General features: G+C 35.5%; 1 protein-coding gene across 3 annotated transcripts in view; it reads left to right on the top strand.

The window, feature by feature from the left end:
* Positions 1–12613, top strand: part of NAV2 (neuron navigator 2) — a 313572-nt gene that overhangs the window by 279196 nt on the left and 21763 nt on the right. For all 3 annotated transcript variants that reach the window (XM_087921262.1, XM_026706454.2, XM_087921261.1), the window contains 6 exons: positions 972–1083; positions 2047–2195; positions 5533–5705; positions 9214–9367; positions 10893–11052; positions 11680–11780. In XM_087921262.1, the coding sequence (XP_087777388.1) occupies positions 972–1083; positions 2047–2195; positions 5533–5705; positions 9214–9367; positions 10893–11052; positions 11680–11780 (849 nt within the window). The remainder of the gene's footprint in view (positions 1–971; positions 1084–2046; positions 2196–5532; positions 5706–9213; positions 9368–10892; positions 11053–11679; positions 11781–12613) is intronic.

Below are 12613 nucleotides of genomic sequence, written 5' to 3'. Positions count from 1 at the left end.
TTAGAATCCATAATTTCTTGACATTCTCTCTCTAATTCTAGAAAATTAGTATTTTAGGACTTATGTATGTTAGAGAGTGAGCAGAAATATGAGTAAGCGAATAATAAAGCAAAAATACCTTTGTTTGATAGTTTCAGTTGCATCCCATTCAACTATAGCTAAATAGTTGAATAGCCAGATGGTTTCTTATTTTAAAAGTTTACATAAAGGGAGATATGTTTATCTCTGAAATACAACAACGCTAAATGATTCCCTCGGACAATATTACACTTGCATTGTGTTTTCCTATAACTATATAATATAGAAACAATTCTAGCCATAAATAATAAATTTATCATATTTTCTATCTACTAATACATTTTAAACATAAATCAAGAATATTTTCTGTGGAACAGTAGACCTATCATAAAAGAAGAAAAATATATGTCTACTTAGACAATTTTGGTGTTACATTTTTCCCTTTGATGTAATTTGGGATAATAGAATCTTCTAACTGTGCAGTCCTAGACTTGTCAGCTGAGATGTCAGGTCCCACAAAATTCAGTAAAGGCTCATGAATAGGTGACTGTTGCCCGACACATTTAGAAGTTCTAGTTTTGGTTAAAGTGCCTAAAACTTGAGTAATGCTTTAGCACCAATGCCTTATCATCTATGTAGTTTACTATATAAGTGCTAAGGCAATTGAATTTTAAGGCATCATAGTGTGAATGGGAGAAACAAAATATCTATGACAAATCGATGCATCTTATCCAATGGATTGTGCACATGGCAAAAAATATTGATTAAAAAGTGTTGTGCGTGACTGTACACCCTATGATTGAAGAAGTGAGACATGCTCCATGAAGTTGTTGCTCAGGGACCAACCACAGATTTACCAGTATTAAAACTAAAAATTTTCTAGGTAATTGATTGTACTTATTGAAACCTTCATTGTGATTTTTGTTTGTTTGCTTGATTTCTTCATGCTTCAGGATTCAGAATTGAATGAGTTAAGGAAAACAATTGAATTACTGAAAAAACAAAATGCTGCTGCCCAGGCTGCCATTAATGGAGTAATTAACACACCTGAGCTCACCTGCAAAGGTAAAAAATCCAAAATACAATCTTTACTTTCAATAACAATGTAGCACTCTGAGGACATTCAGCCTCCTGATAATAGCTGATGCAAAGTTCTTTCCTAGAGATAGATAATTATCAATCTTGAAAGTGTCTTTCATGAAATAGTAAGCCTATATTAGTCAATAATCGTTATCATTTATATACCAGTATATATATTTTATATCCTGAACATTTAAGGTTGTTAACCAAAATCAATAAATCAAAATTAGGATATAAAAAGTTTAGTGTAGTTATAGTGTATGTTTAAATTATGTTTAATTTTTGTTCCTAATAATTTTAACACTAAAAAGAATATTAGAATTATTTAAGTTAAGAATATGACATTATTATTAGTATTAGTTTACCATAATTTGAAATAGTTGTAATGGTTTTTTTTTAAAAAAAATATAGTTTTACAGTAAACAGTGTTCAGATATATGAACGGCACTAATATCTGCAGAAAGAAAAACAAAATGAAGCAATAATTACAAATTGTCTTGCCACTCTTTGCCATACCTATCTGCCTGTCTATAATTCTGCAGTTTGTCATGGGCATGTCATTGCCCTTTGGCCTTTCCTTACTATGATAATCTTACACAGCAATCAGAATTGGTCTGTTTTTTCATTTTCCTTAATTAGTGCTGTTTTTCTAGTCTAACTTCTGTGATTCCATGGTGTGGAATGGCAGACAGGTGAGAAACCGTGTGTCACAACACAAATTCCACCCCTTGCATGTGATGGCATGACCCAAGAAAAAAAGACTTGTGTTGGGATGTCACAAAGTACATTTCATCATTTTGGACTTACTGTGGTTAGCTGTAGTTTCTTCTGGATGCCACTTCTTTTTCAAGGCAATAAGGTAATAAGGTGCAGAACAGAAAACATACAGAGGAAAAAGCCCAAATATTATGTCCAAATGTCTACAACTATGTTTAAATTAATATTTAGGAAGTGGTGGAAGTGCCCAGACTACTGACTTGCGGATCAGAAGACAACACTCTTCAGACAGTGTCTCTAGCATTAATAGTGCTACTAGTCATTCCAGTGTGGGAAGCAATATAGAGTGTGACTCGAAGAAAAAGAAGAGAAAAAACTGGGTACGTTTAAATAATTTCTTCCAGTGAATAAAGCATAAAGCATGTTTCCCTGAAGAAGTCAAATAGTAAAAGATTATCCTGAGCTGTGATGATGTATTAGAGACATTCAATAGACGTTTCTTCAGCTGACTTTTACTGTGTCAGCTGAACAAATCTATGAGGACTGGGGCAGGTGGGCAAGATTGTATCTCTAATCGGAGGCTTTCCTTTTTTATTTATTTGTTGTTGTTGTTGCTTTTGTAATCATGTAGTATTTTACATACCATGGGCAAAAGCCTACAGCAAGGGTCTTCAAACTTGACAGCTTTAAGACTTGTGGACTTCAAGTCCCAGAATTCCTGAGCTAACATAACCGGAGGAGAAATTCTGGGAATTGAAGTCCACAAGTCTTAAAGCTGTCAAGTTTCAAGATCCCTGGCCTACAGGAAAAAATCAATTTTATTGTCAAAGTATGTGAGGGAAGAGTTAAACCCATAATCACACTTTATATATTTATTTACTTGTATCCCACCTTTTTTTTAAATAAATAACTCAAGGTGGAGAACATATCCACCATATCTTTCTCTTTCTATTTTCCTCACAACAACAACCCTATGAGGTGGGTTGTGCTGAGAGAGAGTGATTGACCCAAAGTCATCCAGCTGGTTTTCATGGCTGAGACAGGAGCTTAGAGTGTCTGGCTTTCTAGCTTGGTGCCTTAACCACTAAACAAAACTGGCTTTCATATGCTTGTATATTTATCCAGTTAAATTGTGCCTTGAAAGATGATAAAGGGACAGGCAATCTAAAGTAAATTGAAAATCTAAATTTCTGTAACATATTTTAGAAGAGTTAACCAGGCACAGAGACCCCAAAGTGATATTTCTGTTACAGAAGATGGAAGAAAGAAATATACATACAACGAAAGTTTCACATCTGTAACCTTTAACTGGGTGGAATGGTGCATCATAGGGCAAAACACTTTCAACCAAGATACAACAGAGCCTGTTCAATCTGGTAAAGGCACCAATCTAGAAACTGGAAGATTGCAAATTCTAGTCCTACCTCAGGTGTGAAAACCAGCTGGGTGACCCAAGGTGACCTTGGGCCATTCACTCTCAGCCCAATTTACAGGGTTGTTTTAGTGGGGGGAAACAGGAGGAGGAAGTTGTGTTGGATATGTTTCCCACCTTGAACTATTTGTAAAAATACTAATGATGGAGTACAAATAAAGAAAAATACTTCTACAGAATGCTGGGGCTCGTTACTCTTATCAGACTGGTATTTTGGAAAGTTCTTGCTGTTACTTCTATGGAAATGACACGCTACTGTTACCTAAGCCCGACTATGGTCTTTTGATCCTAATTTACAACATTCCTGACATCTTACCACAAGTCAATAGGAAAGTCTGGGAATCTTGTAGGGAGAAAGTTAAGGGGGATCACAAAACCATGATTGACGGAAGCATGGCAGCAGATATGGATTAACATTCTGTGTTTAAAACATACAGTATGTGAGAGGATAACCTAATGGGTTATTGGTTGTCTAGTTTTGCTTCAAATGTAAATCAATTAGTACAGTTTAGCACACAGATTGTAATTTGTAATGATTGAGATAAATGTCTAGCAATTGTCTAACAATGAGACAAAAGCTAATTGTCTTTTCAGGTGATGAACACCATCATACAATTTTGTATAATGACAGCCACCCACAAAGTTACTAATTATAATCTATGAAAAAAACACGAAGAGATGGCTAAATCTTGCAAGAATTTATCTGTTCCAATTGCAAAATCTCATGAGAAACATTGATGACCTTGCCCCAAATTACTGGAATCTTCTGAAATTTTAAGATACTTTATAATATTTTTAGATGCTGTTTCTTCATTGGTCATGATTTCTCTCATGCAAAGTCCCTTGTGCTAGAAGTAGTTGTAATTTGAACTAAAGCTCTTACTTCCTACAGTCTAAATGGTCAGATTCTGAGTTGTGTCCAAATAAACCATATACTGTTCCAAATGATCTTAAAAATCCAAACAATAATTGAGAACTAACATTAGTTCTGTAGAAACTATTTAGGTCACTAATTTTTCAATATGTTTTGGCCTTTAAAATAGCTATACTACAAGTCTGTTTTTGGTAATTGAAGACAATTTACCACCAGATCATGTGGTAATCTCCCTTGGCCCTTGATCTGGAGATTTAGGATTGTCTGAAGTTGTTTTTACCAAAAAGTCTTAAATTATTTCTTTTCCTTAAATTTAAAGACATCAAATAAATGTGTATATCTAAAGAGGAGAATAACTTCCGCAATGATTGAGGAGGAGAAATGGGAAGGATACATATGTAGGCCTGATTTTGCTAAGCATAATATTAAGATCTATTTTTCCAGCACCATGCCAAGTTTCAGCATAGGAAGGAGTTCAAGTTTGTTCTTCTAGAAATATTATAGATTAATGTATTAAACTAATGGTGAGTGAAGGAGACAACATGATTACAAATTTTAACATATTACGTGATAACCTTACCGGGATCTCCAATCATTTATATAAATCCTCCCAAGACCATAGTCAATCACTTTTGGGGGGAAATAAGAGAGCTTTTAGGTTTTTTAAAAAATGTATGCATTATCCTGTGCTAGATTTAGTGAAGCTCACGTAACTGTATACATTTAGACAATAACCCATTTGTCAACTATTTAGGTATGCAAAGCATCCCGATCGTACATTAAAAGGAAAGAAAAAAAAATTGACAACAGTAGTGTAATTATGTGTGCCTGCTTTGGGGGAGCAGAGGGGCAATATTTGTCTGAGCAATCCAGTGCTTTCCCTGTCTTTGGCTTTATCTGTTAAAATTTGTCTTTTTTTCCTTCCCCTTCCCTTTTGCTTGCACTTCCTGTGGCAGGTCAATGAGGTAAGGAAGACATATCTTAAATAAGCTAACTCATCCATTAACCCTATCTGCATCAGTGTCTGTCTGAGCCATGTCACCTCATAACTGCAGCCTCTCGTTAACATCTTAATAAAACAGTCCTTGGGATGAAAAGAGGTTGGAGTAGGTCTTGTTTACAAAAAAAAAAAAAAAATAGCAGGGAGGTGGGAGAATGCTTCCAAGCAGCACTTATTATTACCAGCACTCATTAGCAAAGCAACTCAGATCTTGCTCTTCCTTAACAAGGTATAAAGTCATTAGGAAGGAATTACTTCTGTCGTTAAGTTTGCACTGCTACCAAATGGAATGACTTGGTAACCTTTTATTTTAAGTGTTGCATGTTAGCTCTTGTCTCTTTTGTTCTTTTATTATCATAAAGCATTTCCCCCCCAATCCATTATGTGTTTACTTTGCTCTTCTCTTTTCAGTTACGCAGTTCTTTCAAGCAAGCTTTTGGAAAAAAGAAGTCCCCCAAATCGGCATCTTCTCACTCCGACATTGAGGAGATGACAGATTTCTCATTGCCTTCTTCACCAAAATTGCCACACAATGGTACAGTGGTATCTACACCATTACTCAGAACTTCACATTCCAATTCCCTGTAAGTTGAATCTGCCAGCAAAAACCCCCCATACATTTCATTTTAATATTGTAACATTACATTATACCAAATTTTAAGTCTCATTTTTCTGGAGATTCTTCCATAAGGTTCAGGTGGATTTTCTTCATCATAAATTCTTTGCTTTTTCACATTAGTTTATCTCCAGACCTCATAACTCTTGCGGTATTTGCTTCCTCATTCTTTTTTCACCATTTGCCTTAAATTCATTCAATTTATGAAGAAATCGCTGCATTTAAGACAGCAATATTTTAATAAGAATTTCTCCTTTTTACTTCAGGGTGGAATATGTGCATGTATTTTCTCTTTGCTTCATTACTCTCATTTAAACTACTGCAAGGCTAAAGTGAATTCAATCATTTTTTTTAACATCTTCCCAACTGATAAAATCTCTTAATTCACTTTTTGTGCTGTAGTTGCAAACAACAGTTGAACAAAAAGCTGCTGATATATTTGATAATAGGCAATTTTCACTCCAGGCATTTGAAGCACAAAACATGATTTCTTTTTTAAATTAAGAATGCATTTTTTTAAAAAAAACTTTAGAAATGACACCTTCATGTTTCCACTTTATAGTTACATTCATTTTCAAATATCTCACAAGTCTATTATTGAAATATTTCAATAATAGACCTGTGAGATATTTGAAAATGAATGTAAGTTTTTTCTCTCAGAAAATAATTTCAATTACCAGATCAGTAGTTGAAATTGACTGAGGCAATGAAAAATTTTTTCCAACAGGTACTTTATAGTTTATTGTTTAGATCAGCGGTCTCCATGCTTTCCGGCTCTGTGGACCAGTGGCAGCAAGGGGGAAGAATTTCAAATGCACGCCATTTGTGCAAATGCAGCTTCACACACATGTTGCCCGCTACTTAGGTAACCTGGTTCCCAATGGGCTGCAGCCTGGCACTGGGCCCTAGCCCAGGGATTGGGAACCCCTGATTTAGATTACAGATGAGCTATTAAAAGTATTTGAGGGGAATCAAGAAAGGTGATTGAATGTGACATTTTCCAAAAGATTAGCACTGTCCTTATATTTAGCATTTATTATTTAATTAAGGTTCTGTATCATTGGATATTACAGATGATAAAATGCAACAAAAATAGGGAATGGAAAACCAAAGTATCAGCAGATAGATTTATAGCATTCATAAATTAGGATATTATAATTTCAATCAACTTTCCTTAAGATGCACAATGATCTTTATTCGCTTAAACTCATGTTCATCACTGTGAAACTGTCCTGTCCACAAAATTCTAAATGTTAGGTAATGCTTAAAGAAGAGGTCTCCAAATATGGCAATCTTAAGACTTGTGGACTTCAAGTCCCAGAATTCTGGTTGCTGAAGTCCACAAGTCTTAAATTTGCCAAGTTTGGGGACCCCTGACTTAAAGCCATGACAGTTTCTGTCATCAATCAAACTGTGATGGGAGACAACAAATTTTGATACAAATACAGTACAGATATAAATACAGTATCTGAAGAATCAACAGCTAGTAGAGAAGGAAGGAACGAAAAGGCACAGTGCTACGGTGTCTGCAGCTTCTAAACTGATTTAGTTGCTTTCTGGATTCTGTTATTAGAAAACAAAAGAATTCTGTTGTAAAGATTCCATGCAGATAGTCTTTGACTTAACGACAAAGTTACAGTGGTATTGAAAAAAGTAACTTGAGAATAGTCCTTGAACTTACGACTGTCACAGTGTTTTTTTCCCAGCTTCCTACCTTTGCAGTGTGCTAAATAACAGTGAAATTGGACTTTAGGTGCAATGTATTTTATCTATAGAAATCTACAGTTGAATTTCCATGCATCAAAATAAGAAGGAAAGGAGCTTTTTCACCCCACTTTTTTGTTGCCACTACTACTAATTTTGTCAGAGTTTAAATGCAGGTATCTGGAAGGTGAGGCCAAAGGCAGCACTATCAGTAAAGGAGGAGGGCTGGTAGAAATGTTCAAAGGAAAGCTGCAAATTCTACTGAAGCTCAGATTCTCCCAGTAGGAGAATTTGGGTTCCTTGAAAATTCACATCTCCTTTGATGGCCAATTTTAATGCATTCTCAAGGTTACATTCCAAGTCTGAATTCTTAGAAATGCACTAGAATTCCTTCAGAATTCTTGCTGTGCTTTGTTGTTTCTTGCCAGCTGTACATTTATTTAAAAAAAAGCGAACAGGAGGTATTTATAAAATGTGTATGTGAAAAACTGCTAACAAACGATACTCCTGGTCCTTTGTGTATTGAGAAGTAATTCAATTTAGTTTTGTAAGGCAAAGAAAGGAAACAGGGAGAGAGAAAGCTGCTGACATGAGGAAAACAAAAGGCGCCTTTTCTTTTCTTTTTCAACCTGGGCTGTATAGAGTACAAAAGAATGTTTTATGTCTGAAAATATATATGTTTCCAAAGCCCTCTAGAATCATACAGGGAGACCCAGCTGTGCACTACACCTGCTGAGTCTAAATCTTTCTTTAAGGCCATCAATCTCCAAGTGACTGCTGCTGCTTCTCCATCTTTGTAAGGTACTTGGGATTTCCAAGTTAAATGGATTTTCCACAGAATCACTACATCCAACCGCAAGTTACCTGCAGAAGCTAAACAGCTGCAGTGGATCAGAACAAGTAGTGCACATGCAGCCCCTGTTTGAGACTCATTGAAATAGTCACAGCTTTTCTCCAGATCGTATGGCTGCTGAAGGAAAGATTCCATATGGCAGTGCAGTCTTGGAAATGTGTTGTATGTGGGCTGTGCTTCACAACATATACTAAAACATTTCTTCCAGTTGCCTCCAAAGCAAAGAAGGTCATAAGTATAAATTTATGTCTTGCTCTGAGATCAGTTTCAAATAATTATGTCCAATGAATCTTAACATTAGCATAAAGTAAAAAAAAATTGTTGAAACCTAGGGAACCAAATTTTAATTTTACTAAAATTGTGTTCATACCTCCCAATAGAACTCCTCACATCCTGGACATGAACTGTTTCAACTGCTTCCCTCAAGATGACACTATAGGGCATTGAATGCCAAAACAACTAGACACAAGGACCAGTTTTCCCTCATCCCCCAATGCTATCACTCTGTGGAACAACTAGTTCCCACAACACTGTAAAGCTATCTAGTAGGGCTGTATTACGTTAACCTTCTCAACTTTCTATTACCTATTCCTTATCTTCTTATGACTATAATTTTGTTGCTTGTATCTTATGATTTATATTAATTTTTATTTAGTATCCTAGTATGAATTATGTTAATCACTTATTTAGTATCCTTTGACTATCACTTAATGTTGTATTTTATGATTTATGATGAATACATTTTATGATTATAGTTATGATTTATCACTTGCTCCTTGTATAGACACTGAGAGTTTATGTACCAGACACAAATTCCTTGTGTGTCCAATCGTACTTGGCCAATAACAAATTGAATTCTAATCTAATCTAATTTAATCTAACCTTAGCTTTATATTTTTTTTTTTTAATAAACTCCCAGAATTTCAGAATGCATTGACAGTGAAGCTGAAACAGTTATGCAACTGCGAAATGAGCTGAGAGACAAAGAGATGAAGTTGACCGATATCCGTTTAGAGGCTCTCAGCTCTGCTCATCAACTGGATCAGCTCCGGGAAGCTATGAACAGGATGCAGGTAGGAAATGTATAGTCCACCCAGGAAGCCTTTACATTTTCCAAAGTGTAGATAAAGCAAAACAAAGATAAAGCAAAGTGTGGATAAAGGAAAAATTCAATTGGGTTGAAACCAGGAAATTTGGAATGTACCAGATGCCAACGCAAGGGCCTTAAACTACAGTTGCCACGAATTGTCATCCAGAAGTTCATAAGAAACAACAGCGTTTGCTTGGTTCTTTGCAGCTGCAACTCTTCAGAGCTTTGATAAAATTGTACTCTGAGAAAACACATTTCGTACATCTGTGTGTTTCTCTAGCACTCTGCAGATGTTTACTTAAACATAAAAAAGATTGGAGGTAGATAGAAGATGGACTATGCTTGAAGGTTATCTTTTGTCTTCCCAGCTCCCACATGTTTCACTTGAAGGTCTGAAGAGGAAAGCTGCAGTCAGATTTGCTTGTTTGCTTGTGCAGCTGTTTTGGGAACCTGATAAGGCAGGGCTGTGAATTAGACAAAAAAGTTGTACTTATGTTTTCACAACTGAATGTGTGAGGACTGAAGACACTGTGGGGCAGATTCATAGTACTCTACCTCCTTTATCTGGTTTTGCATTCTTATACGTTCTTTTGTTTCTTGAATTTTTGTTTCATAAGTTTACCTTGTTATCTTTATTGTTTTTATTTTGTATAATTTGCAATTAAATTTGCATCCAAAATCGGCATAAGTATAATTAAATGGAGAAAAATGGAAAATGATATTAATACTTTGTACGCCCTATATAGAGTCAAGCTACACCCATGATAATTTCAATAACATTTCATCTTTTATGAGCAATTTTCCCTTTATAAGATTGTATCTTTCTTTTAGATACTATGCTTCTGGATTTATTTAAATTTTATAGAAAAAAAATGCAAAAAAATAATATTCTGGGAGAAACTAATTTCAGTGTTGTCAAATTCTCTTCAGGTTTGCTTCTGACAAAGACCACTAGCTTTAACCACCTGCATATCAGGTGTACAATTTTACTAGAAAGGTACACTTTTGTTGCAGGATTGTCAAAAACACACAGGTCAGCCAAGGAAAGAAAAGCTGAAATTGTTTTTTTCTTTAAACTTTGGAGAGTGTGTATATATTTTGACTCCATACGAAGTCTTGGTCTATATCTAGCAATGACAAGATCTTTTGATGAGAAATAAAAAGTTCATTGGAACATGATCAATAAAGAAAGTACAAAAGAAAGAAGCAGGATCTCAGCTAGAATCTACATATTGTGTAGGTATATATACGTAATTGTGTCTATCTCCACTTAAGATGGAGGTAGTAACTGGCAGATATGTTTATACAAATGCTGGCTGGCTATCTTTAGAGACTATGCTGGAACATAAGTTTTGTACTTCCTAGGAGTTTAGACATCCTGATCTCTATGGATCCTTCCAAACCTTATAGTTTGCATTTCTATGATTCCATGATATATTGATCACATTCAGATATAACAAAATGTATTTGTGTTTCTACCCCCCTCACTGTTTTTTTTTTTAATCCAGAGTGAGATTGAGAAATTGAAAGCTGAAAATGACCGATTGAAATCTGAAAATCAAGGCACCTGTAGCCGGGCCCAATCTCAAGTTTTCATTTCATCATCTCCAAGGCAATCCATTGGTCTGTCACAGCACAGTCTGAACCTCACAGAGTCAGCTAGTCTTGGTGAGTATATAGGAACTTCTATAGCTGTGAATTCAGTTAATAGCCAAGATGTTAAAATGGAAGAACGAGGATAGTAAATCTTTCTCTTATAACCAAGATAGTTCTTCTATAAGCTGAAGTATAATATAAACATGACATTCTAGTTATGACCTTAGGTAAAATAAATCACATTCAATGATCTGATTGCAAACATTTAGGAGAATTTTTTTTTAAAAAGAAAACTTTATGTTAATATTTATGTGATCTTTGTTTCTTACATAACTATTCCCAGTTGCTAGGGGATTTTCATTTGTTCAAACTGTGCTTCATAATTTTGAAAATACAAAAGCTGTTTTTTTTAAACCAGGGGTGTCAAACTTGCATCATCGTAGCTGTGTCATGTGATGTATCATAACTTTTTTCCACTTCACTAAACCAGGCGTGTGTGTCATGCATATGGTCCACGGACCGTGAGTTTGACAGCCCTGTTTTAAACAGTATGTGAACCTCAGCTTCCTTTTATAAACATGTTTCTAGCCCACATAGTAGCAGTCATAACTAGAAGAAGATGCTTGTCAGAATCTCAAAAACCAAACCAAAAATAACTTCCAATATTTGAAGATAAAATCTGTGTTTCCCCACCAACAGATATGCTGCTGGATGACCCCAGCGATGGTTCTTCTCGGAAAGAAGGTGGCAGGCATGTTAAAATAGTTGTCAGCTTTCAGGAGGAAGAGAAATGGAAAGAAGTGAGTCAAAATATTTTTGGCCATGATAATATGACTAAGCATGTTGTTAAGAAATACAGATAGTCCTTGTTTTAGTTCATTTGGAGACAGTTCAAAGTTCCAGTAGCACTGAAAAGAGTGACTTATAACCGTTTTTCACACTTACGACCATTGCAGCATCCCCATGGTCAGGCGATCAAAAGTCAAACACTGACTTGTATTTATGACAGTTGTAGTGTCCCAGAGTTATGTGATCCCCTTTTGTGACCTTCTGATAAGCCAAGTCAATGAGGAAGCCAGATTCATTTAACAACTGCAGTTATTAACTTAACAACTGTAGTGATTCATTTAACAATTGTGGCAAGAGAGGTCATAACATGGGACAAAACTCACTTAACCACCATCTCACTTTTGGGCCCCATTGTAGTCGTAAGTCAAGGATCTACATGAGGTTACTGTTTTCTGTTTTTATACTGTTTTTCATCCAAGGGGCCCCAAATCAACAAGGACTAGATCTGACACCAGAAATGGGTCTTGAAAATCTATTTTGCCTTTGAACAAGATTTACAATCTTGCTCAAAATATAACTAGAGAAGAGTGTTAAACAGGGAATATGTCAGCACGCTCTTCAAGAACCTCTTGAGTGCGCTGTCACCTTTTTCATGCTACGTGACCTCCATAAACTGAAATCGCGAATACTGACTGTTATGGTTAACTAAAAATTATTTCTCTGGTCTTTTGGAGTTGCCAGCAGAAAGGGAGTGGGAGAAGTAATGCATACCTTAAATGTTTTCATAGATAATTGCTAGGCTGCCAAAGCTTCTGGCACACAAGATTATTACTGGAGAGCATGA

The sequence above is a fragment of the Pseudonaja textilis genome, chromosome 1 (assembly GCF_049901715.1).
Source record: "Pseudonaja textilis isolate UNSWEBS1 chromosome 1, rPseTex1.2, whole genome shotgun sequence".
Lineage (NCBI taxonomy): Eukaryota > Metazoa > Chordata > Lepidosauria > Squamata > Elapidae > Pseudonaja > Pseudonaja textilis.
Note: the sequence above shows the minus strand (reverse complement) of the source record. Positions and strands in the feature narration are given on the sequence as shown.